This window comes from Rhinolophus hipposideros (genome assembly GCF_964194185.1).
Source record: "Rhinolophus hipposideros genome assembly, chromosome: 16".
NCBI lineage: Eukaryota > Metazoa > Chordata > Mammalia > Chiroptera > Rhinolophidae > Rhinolophus > Rhinolophus hipposideros.
This window is the reverse complement of record NC_138062.1, coordinates 60,844,669-60,864,544: the sequence shown is the minus strand read 5'-3', so window position 1 is coordinate 60,864,544 and position 19,876 is coordinate 60,844,669. Positions and strand designations below refer to the sequence as shown.

Genomic DNA, 19,876 nt, shown 5'->3' with positions numbered 1-19,876 from the left:
ACTGCATTGAGGGCGTCTAGGGATCCTGGCGCCCCGCCACCTCGGTGATGCAGCAAGAGGCGAGTGGAGCGGTCCCTTTAAGAAAACCGGCTCGGTGCAGCCCCGCTGTGACCCCACCCGCTCACTCGGCGTGCGGAGCTCTGGCTGGCCCGGTTTGTGAGTGGCGGATATACCTACCAATAGTAGTGCGCAGAGGCGGAGCCCGACGTTGCCGCGGGCGCGGGATGCAACGTTCAGTCGGCTGTAGCGGCGCCGCTCCCACTGGGGGGGCTTCTCTTAAAGGGGCCGCGTTTCCAGGCGGCTGTCGGGCGGAGGGAAAGCGGCTAGCACTGGGGGCTGGAACGGTGAGACGGTCCCAGAGAGAAAGGAAGGCCTTGAGAAGTTGCGGGGGTGGAGATGAGTGGGAAGGAGGCAGGATCCCTGGGACTTAAGGGGTATGGGCCGAGTCCAGACTGGCTCACCTTGGCTCCTTGCCAGTTAAGTGTTGGGGGATAGCAGAATTGACCACTAATTCTCAAGGGGGAGATTGGGTATTAAAGTCAACTGAAAGGGGCTTTGCCATCGGGTGCCCCTTTTCCCCGTTAGAACTCCAAGCTTTCTGCCCCGGTTTTACAAATGGAGAAGCAGGCTGGTCCCCCAGATTCCACTCGATGTAAAGAAGAGTTATAGAGTAGGGGTCCCGGGTCTTGAGTTCTAGTTCCCTCTTCGTATGTGAGCTGTGGCAACTCCCTGCCCCTCTGGCGGCTTCAGTTTCCCTATCTGTGCAATCATGAAGTAGGCCAGAGCTGGACAGTTCCAAGCAAGGAACAGGTCAGGAATTGCTGGTTCCAGCAGCTTCCATCGCTGCTCCTTCTCCTAACCCATTTTCTGGATTTTGGGGTTCTTCTGAGTGATAAATAATACCAGAGGGGTGGGCAGAACTGGGGCCCTGCCTCCAGCTGGGTGACTCTGCTCGTCTCTTTGGGCTCCTGGGTTGGCCTGTGTTCCAGCCAGGCGTATCCAGCCAGCACCCAATGCTATTATCATTGGGGAAGAGCAAGGGGAATGGGGATTCTTTCCCAGGTTGGGGATAAGGCTGGGGGCCAGGATATGGAGGCCCCCAAGTGGGCTTAGGGTAGAGCCTGGTGATGAAAGAGTTAATCCGACCCCCGCCCCCTGAAGGATTAGAGGATAGGCGTTCGTACCACAGCTGCAGAGACCGACAGCCCTGGTAGCCAATAAGATGCAAGGATGTATTCAGGCAGGGCTCCCATTGGCTCACTTCACCCCTTAGGTGGGGTAGGCACTTACCGTTTGCCTGACTCAGGGCCGCTCATCCAGGAATCCTGCTCGACAGGATAGAGGAACGAGGTTCAGAGAGGGACAGAGAGTTGCCCGCAACCACACAGCATGTCCTCAGCTTGACCCCTCCATCCTACCTCCTATCCATTCCTGCCATGGCCTTCTGGACGCAGTTGATGCTGCTGCTTTGGAAGAATTTTCTGTATCGTAGGAGACAGCCGGTAACTCCCGGGCATTTGGGCCAGGGTGGAGAGGCCCAGGTGCCTCACACTGTTCCCCACCACCCCTCTTGTTGCGTCTCCCCCAGATCCAGTTCCTGGTGGAATTGTTTTGGCCTCTCTTTCTGTTCTTCATCCTGGTGGCTGTCCGCCACTCCCACCCCCCACTGGAGCAGCATGAATGTAAGCCCCCCAGGGTCCAGGTACTTTGTGTAAGGGGGGAGGCAAGGGGTCACCCTATCCACCAGTGAGCAAGCGCCAGGGAGCACAGACCCAGGAACCAATAAACAGCTGAGGGTGAGAGCTCTGGCCAGAGGGTGGGATCATGGTGAGGACTCCTGCAAGACCTTCAACGCCTGGTGTCCACACAGGCCACTTCTCCAACAAGCCGCTGCCCTCAGCGGGCACTATACCCTGGCTCCAGGGTCTCCTCTGTAATGTGAACAACACCTGCTTCCCGAAGCACACGCCTGGTGAGGAGCCTGGTGTCCTCAGCAACTTTAACGACACCCTGTGAGCAAGCGTTGTGGGTGCGGTGGCCATGGGCGGGTGTGGGGGTATCCGCCCAGCCCCTGCGTCCCACTCTCTCTCTGTCTGCAGGGTCTCCCGGCTCCTGGCCGATGTCCGCATTGTCCTGGGGGGCCCCAGTGCCCACAGGATGCTGGCCAGCCTGGGGAAGCTGATACCCACACTAAGGGCTGCACGCAGAGCAGGTGAGAGGGCTGGGGTCCTCTGGCAAGTGGGGCTGAGCTCTGAGCCTCCACTTGCCCAGCTGTGAAATGGGCATGGGGTGTGGGTTTAGGCCAAGCTTAGCCTAATCCCGTGCTTCCATGTATTCCTCCTCCAGACTGGCCTCAGTCGAGTGACCGGCCACAGGAGGGACCATCCCTGACCACTGAGCTACTGGGGACACTCTTGCAAGGGGTGAGGTGGAGCAAGGTTGACTCTGGGAGTCCTGGTACCACCCCATCCAGGTCCAGCACATTGCTTCCCTCCGAGGGCTGCTGATTCCAGCCTCCAGGCCTTTGGACTGTTTCTGGCACCAGGAGTGATGTTCTGTGGCCTGTCGGTGCCCAGACAGGCCGTGTTGGGCATGGTGGTGGTTCTAACCTTTGACACCTTGAATGAATCCACATGCTTCTCAGAGCCTCAGTTTCCCTATTTATAAAATGGAGTCTGTGATAGTATGGACTGCCTGGGAGCCTGGCAAAGTGCTTGACCCCTAGTGAGACCTCAGTCAAGGTCATAGTCACCTTTGTCATCTTTCTTTCCAGGAGTCCCTAAGGTCAGTGCTGGGCCGAGTCCAGGAGTCAGTGGAGGCAGCAGAGGAGCTGGCCCAGGAGGTAAGAGACCCCCTCATGCTCTACCCCGGGAGACTATAAGGATGAGCTTCCTGATAGGGAGGTGACAGGACAGCCCTGGGCACTTCCCTTGGGTAAGCTTTTTTTCAGGGGACTTGAGCAGAAAGAGCCAGAGAAGACATTCCTGGCAGGGTGCCCTGCTGTGGTTAAGATTTGGTGGTGGAACCGTGCAGGAAGGACGACTGACAGTGCCCTTGGTGACCTCTCTCCAGCTCCGGGGGCTGCCCAGCCTGGCAGAGCTGCATGCACTGTTACGGAGACTCCGAGAGACAGGTGGTCCCTTGGAGGCAGTGTCAGAAGCCCTCTGCAGTGCCAGGGGGCCTAGTGTCCCTGGGGGGCCCTCTCTCAACTGGTATGAGGCCAGCGACCTAAAGGAGTTGGTGGGGCAGGAGCCTGTCCTACCCGACAATGGCCTGAGTGAGTAACTGACCTGGATTTCCCAGTCTGGGAAATGGAGTGGTGGGTGCGGGGGAAGGGCCTCATGGCACCCCCCCATCCCAGGCCCTGCCTGCACTGAGTTCATGGGGGCCCTGGACATGCACCCACTGTCCCACCTGCTCTGGAGGCGCCTGAAGCCGCTAGTCCTGGGGAAACTGCTGTTTGCACCTGACACGCCCTTCACCCGGCAGCTCATGGCCCAGGTGAGGGCAGGAGGGGTCCTGGGTCCTTCTTCAGCCCAGGTGGATAAGAGGCCAGGCTGGGGATGGCCCCAGGAGGCAGGTGCCAGCACTCAGAGGAGGGGTTGTGAACTGGTGAGCCTGGCATTGATCTTGATTCCTGACACCTGCAGGTGAACCGGACCTTCCAAGAGCTGGCTTTGTTGAAAGATGTCCAGGAAGTGTGGGAGGTGCTGGGACCCCAGTTCTTCAACTTCATGAATGACAGTGCAAATGTAGCCATATTGCAGGTGGGGCCAGGATGGAGGGCAGCAGATGCGTCTACAGCCCCCCCACCGCCGTATCACCCCCTGCTGAGGGTTAGGGTGCGGGGCAGGGCCTCCTGGACAAGGGTGTGGAAGTGAAATGTGGCCTCTATCATGAGGACAGGCCCCAGGGATGGGAAGAGGGGTGATGAGGCATTGAATGCCCCATGCAGACCCCCGCCTTCCCCCACCACCCTCCAGAGGCTCCTGCAAATTCAGGATAAAGGAAGGAGGCAGCCAGGACCGGGAGGCCAGAACCAGGTGAAGGTCCTTCAAGCCTTTCTGGATCCCCACAAGGGTGGCCACAGCTGGCAGGAGGTGTATGCTGATGTGGGGCACCTGCTGGGCATGCTTGGCCGTGCAATGGAGGTGAGAGACCGTCCACTTGGGGAACCAGCCTGCCCTGTGGGGGTTCTGATGCAGGCGCGTGCCCTGCACTGGGGCTCCGAGTAAGCTCTGCTCAGCCCAGAGGTGGGGGGCAGCACCCCAGGTGTCTCGGACCCACGCCTAGGCAACACCCCCATCATCCCTCTCCCAGTGTGTGACCCTGGACAAGCTGGAGGCAGTGCCTTCAGAGGCAGCTCTGGTGGAGCGGGCTCTGGAGCTGCTTGCTGAGCATCGCTTCTGGGCCGGTGTTGTCTTCTTGGGCTCCGAGGACCCTCCGGAGCCAGAACACCTCCCAGGTCCCGGTCACGTGCGCATCAAGATACGCATGGACATAGACAATGTCATCAGAACCAACAAGATCCGGGACAGGTGAGGATGCGGCCACCTGTGGGAGCTGCCGAGAGCGTAATAGGCGGGACCGGGGCATCCAATGGCAGGCAGAGCCCAGAATTCCTTGGCTCAATTGGGCTCCGTGGTGGGAGGGACTAAGCTTGCATAAGGGGCATGCCCAAGGCCTTGGTGGGCGGGCTCAACACCTTGGCTGCTGGGAAACATGGAAGTGGCTGTGCGCTTATGCTTGGCTGGCACTCAGTTGAACTGGTGGGTATGGAGCTAAGGTTTCGAAGGACAGAGTCCTGAGAGTTTCCAACCGTTCCCTTTGCAGGTTCTGGGACCCCGGCCCCGCCGCTGACCCCCTGACAGACATGCACTATGTGTGGGGAGGCTTTGTGTACCTGCAGGACATGCTAGAGCATGCAGCCGTGCGAGTGCTGAGCGGCAGTGCTCCCCGCGCCGGCCTCTACCTGCAGCAGATACCCTACCCGTGCTACGTGGACGATGCGTGAGTGTCCGTCCCCACTCACTCTCCCAGCTGCCAGATTCCTGAGTGTCTGGTGGGACCCAGGCTGCTTTTGGAAAATGTATGCAGTTAAGGCTGCGGACTGCTGCTTTAGGCGGACCATACCCCCTGTGACCCGTGTGGCAGGAGGAGCAGGAATCCGCGAAAGTCTGGGGTCTCTGGGTGTAGGGATACTATGGCCTGTGCTGACAGCTGGGATCCTGAGATTGAACGAGGGGCCTGAGGATAAGGGAGGACGAACGTGTGTGGCTGAACCATCATGCCGGATGGGGGCTACACAGGGTCTCTAGCCTCCACCCCTGCTGCCCCAGGTTCCTGCGCGTGCTGAGCCGGTCGCTGCCACTCTTCCTGACGCTGGCCTGGATCTACTCTGTGGCGCTGACAGTGAAGGCCGTGGTTCGCGAGAAGGAGACACAGCTGCGCTACGTGATGCGTAGCATGGGGCTCAGTGGTGCTGTGCTCTGGCTGGGCTGGTTCCTCAGCTGCCTGGGGCCCTTCCTTCTCAGCACTGTGCTGCTCGTGCTGGTACTCAAGGTGGGCGTACCTCAGTCTTTCTGGCTGCAGAATGGACTTGCTCACAGGGGAGGGTAACAGGCAGGAGGTGCCTTGCGTGGGTGAGCACCGCTGGGCAAATCCATGCGCCTGACCCTGACCTCCCTTTGCTTCCTGCAGCTCGGGGACATTCTCCCCTACAGCCACCCAGTTGTGCTGTTCCTGTTCTTGGCTGCCTTCGCTGTGGCCACAGTGATCCAAAGCTTCTTGCTGAGCACCTTCTTCTCCCATGCCAACCTGTCGGCTGCTTGTGGAGGCCTCATCTACTTCGTGCTGTATCTGCCCTATGTGCTGTGCGTGGCCTGGAGAGACCAGCTACCTGCAGGCGTCCGCGTGGCCGCAGTGAGAGCTGGACCGGGGTGGGGTGGGAGATTCTTTCAGCTGTGCTTAATCGCTGACCTACCCGCCCCCATCCACAGAGTCTTCTGTCACCTGTGGCCTTTGGCTTCGGCTGTGAAAGCCTGGCGCTGCTAGAGGAGCAAGGCGAGGGTGTGCAGTGGCACAACATGGGTACCAGGCCTGCGGTTGATGTCTTCAGCCTGGCCCAGGTCTCGGGCCTTCTGCTGCTGGATGCCATGCTCTATGGCCTCTCCACGTGGTACCTGGAGGCCGTGTGCCCAGGTGAGCCCTATGAGTAGGGACTCCCACTGTGTGCACCTGCACCAAGGAGGCTGGGCTGAGGGATGGGGCCCACCCAGGATGGGGTGGACCCTAGGCGAGAGGGTGGGGATTCCTAGTACACGCAAACATGTGGTTGCATCTGAGGGATGGCCTGGGGCAGGTGGATAGGGTTTCCTAGTTGCCTCCTACTTGGATGCCATGATCCCAAGTGTGTGGCCAGAAGCTGGAGTGCTCCAGGGGAATAGGCTCAGAGGATAACTGAGCACTGCTCCCCCAGGCCAGTATGGGATCCCGGAACCGTGGGACTTTCCGTTCCGGAGGAGCTACTGGTTTGGGCCTAGATCCCCCAAGGGACCTACCCTGCCTCCAGACCCAAAGGACCCGAAGGGTGAGGAGATAAGCCTTAATAGCCAGGTCCCCCAAAACCCAATAACCCCCAGGTCCCCTAAAAACCCAAGTTCCCACAGATCTACCTCTGGATACTCCCAGCTCCCCAGGCCCATGTGGGTTTCCTTTACTCCTATGGACTGCAGCCCAGAAGGCCTCTGCCTCCAAAGACTAGTTCTAAGGGCCTCCCAAGGGCTCCTGCAGCTGATTACCTTTCTTCCACAGAGCTGGTAGAAGAGGCTCCACCTGGTCTGATTCCAGGGGTCTCCATACGCGGCCTGGAAAAGCACTTTCCTGGCAACCCGACACCTGCCCTGCGTGGGCTCAGCCTGGATTTCTACCAGGGCCACATCACTGCCTTCCTGGGCCATAACGGCGCTGGCAAGACAACCACACTGTGAGTGGCTGCCACCCCCTTCCTTCCCCTGGGCCTCGGTTTGCACCTGTGTTCAATGGAAAGGCAGTTGGGCCTTGAAGGTTCCTGTCTCTGCAGTGGGGGATGGGATCCCAGTTCACTTTACATACAATAGGCAGGAGATGACTATGTTCTCTGAGCTTCTCATTCTTTTCTGTAGAACAGGGACAGGACGTGCCTTTGGCCTGGGCATACAATAATAGGTGCTCTATAAATGCTGTTGCCGCTTCTTTGGGGGCTTCAATTTCCACTTTTGAAGGAATAGCTGCTCTGTGACCCTTATACCCCTAGGTCCATCCTGAGTGGCCTTTTTCCACCCACTGGTGGCTCTGCCTGTGTCCTGGGCCATGATGTCCGGTCCAGCATGGCGTCCATCCGGCCCCACCTGGGCATCTGTCCCCAGTACAACATGCTGTTTGACATGTGAGTCCCCACAGGCCTGGGAGGGACTGGGTGTCGTCCGTTAGCCTGCCCGCCGTGGTGGTCATTGCTTTCCTCTATGGCTGCAGGCTGACCGTGGAGGAGCACCTCTGGTTCTATGGCCGGTTGAAGGGCCTGAGTGCAGCTGCCATTGGCCTAGAGCAGGACCGTCTGTTGCAGGATGTGGGGCTTGTCCCTAAGCGGCATGCACAGACACGCCACCTCTCTGGTGAGCCCAGCCTGGGGAGGAGTCTCCAGGTCCACAGGAGATGAGGCTTGGGAGGGAGCTGGGGTTTTATCCCCAGGTTAGTGGGAAGCCAGAGGAGATCTAGGGGACCCAGAAGGAGCCAGGCTTTGAGGTCTAGGTGGGTGGGGAAAGGACTGTGGAGAGGGGAGGCAACCCTGCCCAAGACTGGGGGGTCATGCTGAGACCCCAGTCGCTGTCCCTGCCCAGGTGGGATGCAGCGGAAGCTCTCAGTGGCCATGGCCTTTGTGGGTGGCTCCCAGGTCGTTATCCTGGATGAGCCCACAGCTGGAGTGGACCCTGCTTCCCGTCGCACAATTTGGGAACTGCTACTCAAATACCGGAAAGGTAAGTGTTGGAGGTGGCCTAAGGTTCCCCTGGATTCTGCTTGAGGGGCCAGAAAAAGGTTTCTGATGAGAAGAAAAGGTTTCTAATGAGGAGGTGCTGGGGTTTTTAATGAGGAGGATGGGGTTTTGAGGGATGAGTATGAGTTTGCCATGTGGGGCAGGCAATTTCTGGCAGAGGCTATAGCTTAGCCAAACACCTGAGGGCTCAATGGTACATGTGGGTTGGGTCCCTTTGCCCAGGTTGCACACTGATTCTTTCTACCCACCACCTGGATGAGGCGGAGCTCTTAGGAGACCGTGTGGCAGTGGTGGCAGGTGGCCGCTTATGTTGCTGTGGCTCCCCACTCTTCCTGCGTCGTCACTTGGGATCTGGCTACTACCTGAGATTGGTAAAGGGTGCCAAGCCCCTGGCTGCCAGCACAAAGGTGAGGACTGGAGGTGACCTCTGACCCTTGACCCCTGATGGCCCTGTCCAGCCCTGATGGCCATGACAGTTGGTGCCCCTCTGCCCACAGGGTGGTACTGACTTGGAGGACAGCATGGATGCCGGGCAGGAAAGGGAGCCAGGCAGCCAGGGAGGAGGGGCCGGTAAGGGCTTCTGTGGCAGAGCCAGAGGGAGGGTCTGATGGGTGGCAGTGGCTTGGTTCGGGGCAGCAGGGCTTTATGATCCCAGACTGGACCCCTGACCCTGAGCTGAGCCCAGAAAGAAATCTACGTCTGAGCCTGGATGACTCCAGCTCTCACCCCAGATCAGGTACTTCCCTCAGGTGCTTAGCCCTGACCTCCTCTGCCTGCAGGCACAGGCCCCTTATGGGTCACCCTAGCCCCTTTCCCCAGGGAGGCTAGGATGGGAGGGGTGAGGCAGAAGCTAGGGCTTCCCACCCTGCCAGGGCTCCTGATGTATCCCCCATCCACCCAGGTGTACCCCAGCTGCTGGCCATGGTGCAGCGTCAGGTTCCTGGGGCACGGCTGGTCGAGGATCTGCCCCATGAGCTGGTGCTGGTGTTGCCCTATGGAGGCGCCCTAGATGGCAGCTTCACCCAGCTCTTCCATGAACTGGACCAGCATCTGGGGGAGCTGGGGCTAGCCAGCTACGGGATCTCCGACACCAGCCTCGAGGAGGTATGGTGAATGGGGAAGGGCTGCCTGGAGGAGGTGGTGCTTAGAAGGGGGAGGAGTCTGCTTATTGGCCGAGTGGAGGCCTGGAGACTCAGAGTCCCTTGGGGAGGTTAAGGGCTCAGTGGTACTTGAGTCCCCAGCTCCCTCCTGTGGTTTCCCCGGCTCTGAGCCCCCTGCTTTGTTTCCCTAGATCTTCCTGAAGGTGGTAGAAGACTGTGCTGTGGACACTGACCCAGAGGGTACAGCCACAGATCCCTGTCCTTGATCCCTAACTGCAGTCCAGGGTTGGACCTGACTTTATACCAAGTCCCGATTCCTGGCTGAATCTGCCCCAAGGCATAGCCCTGACCTCCATCCCTGAGTCCTAATCCCCTTCATCTGTGTCCCTTGACCTTGACCCAGACCCCAGGCTGAGCATTAACCCCTGACCCTGGTGGCCCCACAGCTGGCAGCCGCAGGCAGCACCTGTGCACGGGCATTACTCACCCAGATGTGACTACGCGGCTCAAAATTCTGCCCAGGGAGTCAGCCCTGGAGAATGGAGAGCCGGGTAAGTTGTCCTACCCTGACCTTGTGGACCTATCCTGTGGCCCCTCCTGGTCCTCTTGGCATGAGCAGTGACCCTCCCATCTTCCGCAGTACGGTCTGCCCCAGAGACACAGGCCCTGCAGGGCTCAGGGCCCAATGCCACGGGCCGGGTACAGGGCTGGGCGCTGACCTGCCAACAGCTCCGGGCCCTGCTACTCAAGCGCTTTCTGCTCGCCCGCCGCAGCCGCCGTGGCCTGTTTGCACAGGTGAGGGGTGCTAAGCCACGGGGAGGGTGCATGGGAGACCCTGGATGCCTGTTCTCCACTCTGCAGCCTCATTCAACTGCCTAACCCAAGGTGTATCCCCTGCCCTGCACACTTTTATTGAGAGCACTGAGGAGCCATGGATGGTTGTAGAGCGGGAGCAGGAAAGGGTACGGCAGACCTGGAGGGTGGGTGGGGAAGGTAGCTGATGGCTGGTCTTTCAGATTGTGCTGCCTGCGCTGTTTGTGGGCCTGGCGCTGGTGTTCAGCCTCATCGTGCCTCCTTTTGGGTACTACCCAGCTCTGCGGCTTAGTCCCAGCATGTACGGTGCCCAGATGTCTTTCTTCAGGTGAGGGGGAAAAGGAGAGGGGCCTGGTGGCGAGAGGGCCAGGAACCCATGGGCATAGCCCTGACCTTCCACCTCCCACAGTGAGGATTCCCCAGGGGACCCCGAGCATGCCCGCTTGCTGGAGGCGCTGCTGAAAGAGGCAGGATTGGAGGACCCCTACCTGCAGAATAGTTCCCACAGGTGAGGCCCCCGGACTGGACCTTGCCTCTCTGGCGTCAGTTTCCCTGTCTGGGCTCTGACCAGTGGTCCTCAAGGGTGCCTGCAGCATCCCCCATCCCTGCTTGGGACCTGGGAGCCTCCACATTTCAGCATCCCTGGAAGCAGGGTGCCCATAGCCCTGCCCCACCCCCCAGGGCACCTGAGTGCACACAGCCCACTGTCTGCTGGTTCTCGGTTCCTGAGCTTCCTGCCGACGTGGCCAAGATCTTGGCCAGTGGCAACTGGACCCTGGAGTCTCCATCCCCTGCCTGCCAGTGCAGCCAGCCTGGTGCCCGCCTCCTGCTGCCCGACTGCCCTGCCGCAGCTGGTGGCCCCCCACCACCCCAGGCGCTGACCAGCTCAGGTGAAGTTGTGCAGAATCTGACAGGCCGGAACCTATCCGACTTCCTGGTCAAGACCTACCCGCGCCTGGTGCACCAGGGGTGAGCCACAGCTGGACTCGGTGTGCCTGGCTGTCACATGGGTCCTCATGAGATGGTCTGGTATCCAGGGAGGTCAGGGTGGATGTCAGGCCTGAGGGCCTCCTGAGTGCCACGCCTCACCCCTTTCTGTTTGTCTCCCCCGACCCCCCCAGCACCCGGCACTGTCTGTCTCCCTCACATCTCTCTCTCTCTCTCTCTCTCTCTCTCTCTCTCTCTCTCTCTCTCTCTCTCTCTCTCAGCCTGAAGACTAAGAAATGGGTGAATGAGGTTAGGTGAGGCAGGGCCCCTGCCCTGGGTTCCCTTCCTGCGCTCTCTGCCTGCCCACTAGGGGGCTCTCCCATCTCATCCGCCCTGGCCAACAGCTCCCACTACCTGCTCCCACTCCCCACAGGTATGGGGGCTTCTCCCTGGGGGGCCGAGACACAGGCCTGCCCTCAGGGCATGAGGTGGGCCGCTCACTGGAGGAGCTGCGTGTGCTGCTGAACCCCCAGTCTGGTGGGGCGCTCGACCGTGTCTTGAACAACCTCACAAAGTGGGCTCATGGTCTGGACGTGCAGGACAACCTCAAGGTGGAAACGGGGTAGTGGGCAGGTGGCTGGCCAGGGGTAGGGCTGACCCCATCGTCTTACCCCTCGGCCCTGACCCCACCCTAGATCTGGTTCAACAACAAGGGCTGGCACGCCATGGTTGCCTTTGTCAACCGAGCCAACAATGCCCTCCTACACGCCCGCCTGCCCCCAGGCCCTGCCAGCGGTGCCTACAGTATCACCACACTCAACCACCCTCTGAACCTCACCAAAGAGCAGCTATCTGAGGCCATGCTGTGAGTCCCTCTGCCCTGTGTGTCCTCCCCCACCTGTTTCCCGGTTGTTTTTAGATGGTGGAGCTGGATTTGCACTCTGCATGCTCTTGCTTTATAAATGGGGAGCAGAAAATGCCCCTGTCCACTCCCTAGGCCAGGGTGATGGGACATCGTCAGGCTCAGTGTACTCGTCTCCCCCAGCGGCCCGCACGTTCTTGTTACATCAACCTTTATCCTCCTGGAGACCTGTCCAACCCCTCCCTGCCAAGTGACCCACCCGGCCTCATCCCAAAATGGCGTGGGCCATCTCCCACACCAGTGACCAGCCCTGTAGCATGTACAGTTCTGCCCTGAGTAGCTCATGCACCCCTGCCCCCAGGATGGCCTCCTCTGTGGACGTGCTTGTCTCCATCTGCGTGGTCTTTGCCATGTCCTTCGTCCCGGCCAGCTTCACCCTTGTCCTCATCGAGGAGCGCGTCACCCGAGCCAAACACCTGCAGTTCATGGGCGGCCTGCACCCCACACTCTACTGGCTTGGCAACTTTCTCTGGGACATGGTGCAGGGACTGCCCAGAGGGGTGGGGGCCCAGCCACCACTTGCCACTGCCCCTTCTGGCCCTTTTCTGGGCAGGGACTTGTCCAGGATGGCCAGGGTGAAGTTTTGGGACTGTGGGAGACCTCATGTCCTGCTACCCCAAACACAGGGTGGTCAGAGTGGGTTATGGGGCTAAGGGTGTCAGTGCCCATCCCTGCACAGTTGAGGGTAACTGCCATTTCTTATGCAGTGTAACTACTTGGTGCCAGCATGCATTGTGGTGCTCATCTTTCTGGTCTTCCAGCAGAGGGCGTACGTGGCCCCTGCCAACCTGCCCACCCTTCTACTGTTGCTGCTACTGTATGGGTGAGACCCCCAGACCCTCAGGGCCTATTCTTACTGACCTCCCCTCCCTACCAACACTGTTAAGTGAGATGGGACTCAGTGGCAGCGCCCAAGGAGAGGAAGGAGGACATGGAGGTCTGAGGTGACCTCAAGTGAGATCTAATTCAATAGTGTGCCAAGGTGACCTTAAAAGCTCATCTTAATTCACGTTAATAGGGGTCTGCAGTGCAGAAGATGGGAGGAGAGCTCTGTATTCATCTCATGGCTGCTCAGCGCTCTTGAGTGGGTTACCTGACAACTTCTTTTGCCCTTTAGCTGGTCAATCACGCCGCTCATGTACCCAGCCTCCTTCTTCTTCTCCGTGCCCAGCACAGCCTATGTGGTGCTCACCTGCATCAACCTCTTTATTGGCATTAATGGCAGCATGGCCACCTTCGTGCTTGAGCTCTTCTCTGATCAGGTAGGACCCTGTAAGGCTGGGCCTCAGGCTGGGGCGGGGCTGGGGCCTTAGCTCTTGACCCACCTCCCTCTTTCTTCCCCTGAACAGAAGCTGCAGAAGGTGAGCCGGATCCTAAAACAGGTCTTCCTTATCTTCCCCCACTTCTGCCTGGGTCGGGGGCTCATCGACATGGTGCGGAACCAGGCCATGGCTGATGCCTTTGAGCGCTTCGGTGAGAACTTCCCTCAAGGTGGGGAAGTGCCAGCAAAGAATCAGTTATACAGGATAGGGACAAACAACAGCCCCCAGGAAGAGAACTGGAGGTCTTAGATGGCCCCAAGTTTGGGTCAAATTAGAGGTACAGAAAAGCAGCCATAGAAGCTAATTCTATCTTGGGTTTTATCACAAGAGGTCTAAGGCCCTAAATACGGGAGGTTGTGATACCACTGGTCTATATCAATTAGACTCCAGTTGAGTGGCCTATCCAGTTCTTGGTTCCTTATGAACTCAAGCTGACCTAGATGGGGAGGGGCTCAGAAACCAAGCCCCTTTAAGCACACAGTCTCTCTTTCCTATTCCCACAGGAGACAGGCAATTCCAGTCACCCCTGCGTTGGGAGGTGGTCGGCAAGAACCTCTTGGCCATGGTGGTACAGGGGCCCCTCTTCCTCCTCTTCACACTCCTGCTGCAGCACCGCACACACCTCCTGCCACAGTCAGTGGGGACCAGGGCAGTGTGGCAGGGGCCAGGGTCTGGCTTTGGGCCCACTGTTGTATCTGTCCTTAGACCCAAGCTAAAGCTGCTGCCCTCCCTGGGGGAGGAGGATGAGGATGTGGCCCGTGAGCGGGAACGTGTGGTCCGAGGGGCCACCCAGGGAGACGTGTTGGTCCTGCGGGACCTGACCAAGGTTGGTGCAGAGCGCTGGGTGAGGGGGCTTCCACTGGCCCACCCACCTTTCTCAGGGTCCTGCACTCCTTCTAGGTGTTCCCTGGGCAGAAGACACCAGCTGTCAACCGCCTGTGTCTGGGGATACCCCCCGGTGAGGTGAGTCCAGGGTGGAGATCCTGGTGCAGGGGCAGTGAGAGGCTGCCCTACTGCATGCCCACTGCCCTATATTGAACTCCTGTGTGCCTTTTGCCCTTTATTTACAACCTACTGGCTGTTGACATTTGAGCTTCTGTTTTAAGCCTAAAAGCTCTCATTAAGCACCAACTGCATGCTTGCATTTAGAGCCCTACTGTGTGCAATAAGGTATTAGTAAGACCATACTGAGGACAAGCATATTCATTATTGAGCACCTATTGGGTGCCACCACACATGCCAGTAACCTTTATCAAGCACCTACTGTGTGCTAGCCAACATCTCCACCTCAGGCTGACTGCACTCAGCCTGAGTACTGCCCCACCCCCCCATGTGGCAGAAAACATTCAGAAATCTCGAGTTCTGATATGTATGGCACACTTGCTATTTATGACCTTTATAGGATACCTACTGTGTGCCAGGATCCCACTTGCCAATAATCACTCCTTGCTAAGTGAAAGCCTTCTGCCTCCCTCCACACCCCAGTATTTGTCCCAGGGATCCCTCTTCCCCAGAGCCTTCCATGCAGAAACTTAGAAACCCACCCAGAATCAGAGGCACTGGATCAGAGGCCTTGTCAAATGCCCTCTGTGGATGTCATCACAGTGTTTCGGACTGCTGGGCGTGAATGGAGCAGGGAAGACATCCACATTTCGCATGGTGACTGGGGACACACTGCCTAGCGGGGGTGAGGCCATTCTGGCAGGCCACAGGTGAGGGGACTCTGGAAGGGGGCGGGGGCCCTGAGCCCGCAACATTCCCACACAGGGTCAGGGTGAACCCTGAGATACCCCACCCCTTACCAGAGTGGTCCGAGGTAGGTGGGTCCCTGTGTTTGTCCTAGCATGCCTGGGGCCTAGCCAGTTCCCTGAACCCCCTGTCCACCATCCTCAGCGTGACCCAGGAACCAGTCACCGCACACTGCCACATGGGTTACTGCCCTCAGTCGGATGCCATTTTCGAGCTGCTGACTGGCCGCGAGCACCTGGAGCTGTTTGCACGCCTGCGTGGCGTCCGGGAGGCCGAGGTTGCCCAGGTGACCCACTATTCTGCCAGGGCCTCTGGATCCCAGCCCAGCCCTCACTGGCTCTCCTTGGCCGTGCCCTGAGCCAAGGTCTACCTGCCTTCTATCCTCTGGACACTGCCCCTGTCCTCCCCTAGCTCCTACATTCATGTGGGTCGACTGCTGCCTCCCTACTCAGGGAACTGCCCGCTCTCCATGACTCCACCTCTGGCTGAGGACTTAGAACCCCCCACCCTATGCTTGCTCTGGCCCCAACCCCTTTATTTACCTTCTCTCCATCCTAGCCCCAGCCCTACCACTCCCATCCTCTCTGGTCCTGCCCTTGGCTCGGGTTCCACACGCTCACTGTGCCCCTTCTACCTGGCCCCAGTTTCACTCTGATGTCCCAAAGGTCACTCTGGTGACCCCGTGCTCTGTCCCTCCACTCCTACTGGTCCCAAGTTCACTTTGGTACCTCCTGCTCACTTTTCCCCCAACCCCCGCTCACTCTGGTCCCTCTAACTCTCATTTGGTCCCCCCACATTTATTCTGGTCCCCTGCTACTCTGGTTCATCCATAGACAGCGAGCCTGGGCCTGGCACACCTCGGGCTCCAGCAGTACGCCGACTGGCCTGCGGGCACCTACAGCGTCGGCAACAAGCGGAAGCTGGCAACGGCTGTGGCTCTGGTGGGGGACCCGCCAGTGGTCTTTCTGGTACGTGTGTTTGGGGCTTGGGTGGGGGTGGGGCCAGTCTTACTGCATCTTACCTTCGCCTCCTCTCAGGACGAGCCAACCACCGGCATGGACCCTGGTGCACGGCGCTTCCTCTGGAACAGCTTGCTGGCCATAGTGCAGAAGGGCCGCTCAGTGGTGCTCACCTCGCATAGGTGGGGCCCGTGCCTGGATCCTGGGGCTGTGGGCCAAGGTGGTCCATGCTCTGGGGGGAGAGGTAGACAGTGAGAGGATGTCAGACAGCACATGGACACACTGGGCGGGGCGGTCCTGACCCTGGGGGCGGATGCCAAGCCCAAGTGTAAGGACACGGGGCAGTAGACCCTGACCCCCAGGACCAAGCGATCTACAGATGAGTGGGAAGTATTCAGAGTAGAAGTGTGGTCCAGGCTGGAGTTCATGGCACTTGGTCCCCAACAGCATGGAGGAGTGTGAGGCGCTCTGCACACGCTTGGCCATCATGGTGAACGGGCGGTTCCGCTGCTTGGGGAGCCCCCAGCACCTCAAGGGCAGGTGAGAAGGCAAGGTCTCAAGGGCCAGGCCTGTGTGATTGAGGGCAGGAGTAGGCTGGGTGAGGGTGATGGTGCAGGTGGGGCCAGAGGAGAGGCCAGCATGGCTCTAATAGGGGAAGGAGTGGCGGGTCTTGGGAGAGGCCGTGTTCAAGAAGGAATGAGTGCTTTCTGGAACAAGGGTTGGGGATGGTGGGGTCAAGAGGGGCCAGGTATTGAGGGTGGAGCCAGAAGAGAGCCGAAGGGTGGTGTGGGTAGGTTGGGCTGTGGGCCTGCCTAGTATCCCTGGCCCGCCCACCCCCCCCCCCCCAGATTTGGTGCTGGCCACATGCTGACCGTGCGAGTGCCCGCAACGAACTCTGAACCTGCAGCAGCCTTTGTGGCAGCAGTGTTCCCAGGGGCCCAGCTACGAGAAGCGCATGGCGGCCGCCTACGCTTCCAGCTGCCAACGGGAGGGCGCTGCGCCCTGGCACGTGTCTTTGGGGAGCTGGCCACACAAGGGGCAGAACACGGCGTGGAGGACTTCTCAGTGAGCCAGACCACACTGGAGGAGGTGCCCACATCATCAGGGAGGGCCTGGGGGCGAGGGTGGGGCTGTAGCCCAGCCCTTCAGGCTGACTTTCACTCCTGTCCCCTTGGGTGGCTGGGCTGCCCGCCTGCTAGGTATTCCTGTACTTCGCTGAGGACCAGGGGAAGGAGGAGGAGGAGGAAGACCAGCAGGAGGCAGGAGTGGGGGTGGAGCCCAGGCCAGGCCTGCAGGGCCCCAAACTCATCACCAGGTTCCTGGCCAAGCCCAGCGTGGCAGAGACAGTGCTGTGAGCCCGCTCCTCTGTGGGACTGGTGGGAGGCCCTGGGTTTGACAAAGGCAGGACAGATGGCCCAGAGTTAGCTCCCAGTCTCCCAGAGGGCCCACTGCCCTGGAGGAAATAAAGCCGTCGTGGAGGCGGCGGGATGGCTCAGTTGGTTAGAGTGCGAGCTCTTAACAGGGTTGCCAGTTCGATTCCCACATGGGACATGGGATGGTGGGCTGCGCCCTTGCAACTAAGATTGACAATGGTGACTGAATTTAGAGCTGAGCTGCGCCCTCCACAATTAGATTGAAAACAGTGACTTGGAGCTGATGGGCCCTGGAGAAACACACTGTTCCCCAATTTAAAAAAATAATAAAATTAAAACCGTTGTGTGAAAGTGTGCCTGTGTATCTGTGTGCTAGGCTCCATGCGTGTACACCCATGGCTCTGTGCACACAGCTGGGTCCAGCTTGAGTATGTGCACATGTGGGCTTATAGACACAGACAACTCACAGCACAGGTCTCACAGAGTACAGGTGAGAACCAGCTGACTGGACCCCCAGCTACAAAAACCTCTGGTGGGCCCTGGGAGTGGGGGGGTCTCACATGCAAGTGTAGGCTTAATAAGAGCCCAGACACTGGTCTCCAGGATCCCCGAGTGCCACATGGGTCTGGCGCCTGAGGGTGGTACCTATGAGTGCCTGGCCAGGAAGTGGGCCTGCGATTAGGGCTCAGGAATGTGTGGCATAGCTTAGCCCAGTGCTGGTGGCCCAGACCTCTGGCCTTCCCACCAGGCCAGAAGCCTGCCAGCCAGCCCTCACCTCCTGATCCCGGCCCCAGAGCAATGAGTGGTGGGCAGAAGACCCTCGGGACTTCTAGGCTGGGTTTGTGGATGGACCCAGGTCTGTAGAGCTGGGTTTGGCATGAGGTGCTGTGGCCCATGTGCCCTATGCCCTGGAGATCCACTGCTCTCACCTGAGCTCAGTGAGCTCCCGAGCTCCCATGTTGGGTAAAAGTGTTGGGGATTGGGGGTGGGACTGCACAAGGGGAGCAGAGAAGGCTCAGACTGGGGTGGGGGGCCCCGAGAATAGGTAGTCATGAAGGGAGGAGATGGGAGTCCATGGAGCGTAGAAGGAGTGGGGATCTCCTCATGGCTGAAGTCCCACCTATTGGCTGAAGCTGGGAACAGGGAGCTGAGGCAGTGGGTGGCAGCCTCAGGTGTTGTCAGCACTGCTGGCAGCATGTGGGGGGTTGGCCTGTGTGTCCCTGGATTGTATGGTGTGGGTGGGAAGCTGAACTGAGGCCAATGCAGGCACTAGGCTAAAGGGGTGACCCACTATGCCCTGCATGGCCCAGGCCCTGCAGGGGGCCATTGCCAGGGCACTTTGGGGCCACCACACCAGGGAGAAAAGGGGTCTAGAGGATGGATATCTGTGTCCCAGGTTTCAGTGCAAAGTTCTGGGTCACCCATTTAATCTGTGGAGCTTCCTGGAGTCGGAGCACGTGTGTGAGTCTTGTCCTTGTGTCCCTGTGTCCCAGTGTCCCTGAGAGTTAGTGGACCTCTGCATCTCTGCGTCCCCATGTCAGTGTCTCTCCGTCTCTGCATCCCATGGTCCCTGTGTCCCTGCATCCAAGTGACTTGCATCACTGTGTATCAGTGTCCCTGTAGCCCCACGAGTCACTGCACTTGTGCGTCATTGTCCCTTGGTCCTGGCGCCCCTCTGTGTCAGTGTCCCTGTGTCCTTGCATACCTGTCTGTCAGTGTCCCTGCAGGGGTCACTGCAACCTTGTATCCCTATGTGTCAGTGTCCTTGAAAGTCAATCTGCATCCCTGTGTGTCAGTGTCCCTGCAAGTGTCACTGTGTCCCTGCGACACTGTGTGTCAGTATCCTCAAGGGTCAGTGTCCGTGTGTGTGTGTCAGTGTCCCTGTGTGTGTGTCAGTGTCCGTGTGTGTGTCAGTGTCCGTGTGTGTGTGTGTCAGTGTCCGTGTGTGTGTCAGTGTCCCTGTGTGTGTGTGTCAGTGTCCGTGTGTGTGTGTCAGTGTCCCTGTGTGTGTGTCAGTGTCCCTGTGTGTGTGTGTCAGTGTCCCTGTGTGTGTGTCAGTGTCCGTGTGTGTGTCAGTGTCCGTGTGTGTGTGTGTCAGTGTCCGTGTGTGTGTGTCAGTGTCCCTGTGTGTGTGTCAGTGTCCGTGTGTGTGTCAGTGTCCCTGTGTGTGTGTCAGTGTCCCTGTGTGTGTGTCAGTGTCCGTGTGTGTCAGTGTCCGTGTGTGTGTGTGTCAGTGTCCCTGTGTGTGTGTCAGTGTCCGTGTGTGTGTCAGTGTCCGTGTGTGTGTGTGTCAGTGTCTGTGTGTGTGTGTCAGTGTCCCTGTGTGTGTGTGTCAGTGTCCGTGTGTGTGTGTCAGTGTCCCTGTGTGTGTGTCAGTGTCCCTGTGTGTGTGTGTCAGTGTCCCTGTGTGTGTGTCAGTGTCCCTGTGTGTGTGTGTCAGTGTCCCTGTGTGTGTGTCAGTGTCCCTGTGTGTGTGTCAGTGTCCCTGTGTGTGTGTCAGTGTCCGTGTGTGTGTCAGTGTCCGTGTGTGTGTCAGTGTCCCTGTGTGTGTGTGTCAGTGTCCGTGTGTGTGTGTCAGTGTCCCTGTGTGTATGTGTCAGTGTCCCTGTGTGTATGTGTCAGTGTCCCTGTGTGTGTGTGTCAGTGTCCCTGTGTGTGTGTCAGTGTCCCTGTGTGTGT

At 59.0% G+C, this 19,876-nt stretch overlaps 1 protein-coding gene across 3 annotated transcripts; it reads left to right on the top strand.

Annotated features, from left to right (window-relative positions):
* The first annotated feature begins 277 nt into the window (after positions 1–277).
* On the top strand, positions 278–17,545 carry ABCA7 (ATP binding cassette subfamily A member 7). Of its 3 annotated transcripts, XM_081075968.1 has the most exons (47): positions 278–344; positions 1,307–1,502; positions 1,589–1,682; positions 1,871–2,012; positions 2,100–2,212; positions 2,347–2,423; positions 2,774–2,842; positions 3,073–3,277; positions 3,362–3,501; positions 3,651–3,767; positions 3,984–4,151; positions 4,321–4,538; positions 4,834–5,010; positions 5,340–5,562; positions 5,701–5,922; positions 6,000–6,201; positions 6,479–6,589; positions 6,814–6,985; positions 7,295–7,426; positions 7,513–7,652; positions 7,878–8,015; positions 8,255–8,439; positions 8,530–8,602; positions 8,934–9,136; positions 9,324–9,372; positions 9,579–9,683; positions 9,773–9,927; positions 10,149–10,273; positions 10,355–10,453; positions 10,627–10,914; positions 11,154–11,186; positions 11,306–11,483; positions 11,568–11,737; positions 12,096–12,294; positions 12,502–12,617; positions 12,912–13,056; positions 13,144–13,267; positions 13,620–13,749; positions 13,822–13,942; positions 14,017–14,079; positions 14,722–14,828; positions 15,010–15,151; positions 15,699–15,833; positions 15,903–16,006; positions 16,272–16,364; positions 16,673–16,913; positions 17,024–17,545. In XM_081075968.1, the coding sequence occupies exons 2-47, from the start codon at positions 1,437–1,439 to the stop codon at positions 17,177–17,179; spliced, it is 6,465 nt and encodes a 2,154-aa protein (XP_080932094.1). In that variant the 5' UTR covers positions 278–344; positions 1,307–1,436; the 3' UTR covers positions 17,180–17,545. The 3 variants fall into 3 exon arrangements, with proteins under 3 accessions (XP_080932094.1, XP_080932095.1, XP_080932096.1); XM_081075969.1 differs by lacking the exon at positions 11,154–11,186 and having other exon boundaries at positions 12,096–12,273; XM_081075970.1 differs by lacking the exon at positions 278–344 and having other exon boundaries at positions 1,291–1,502; positions 12,096–12,273; positions 13,620–13,942; positions 17,024–17,544.
* Positions 17,546–19,876: the final 2,331 nt, after the last annotated feature.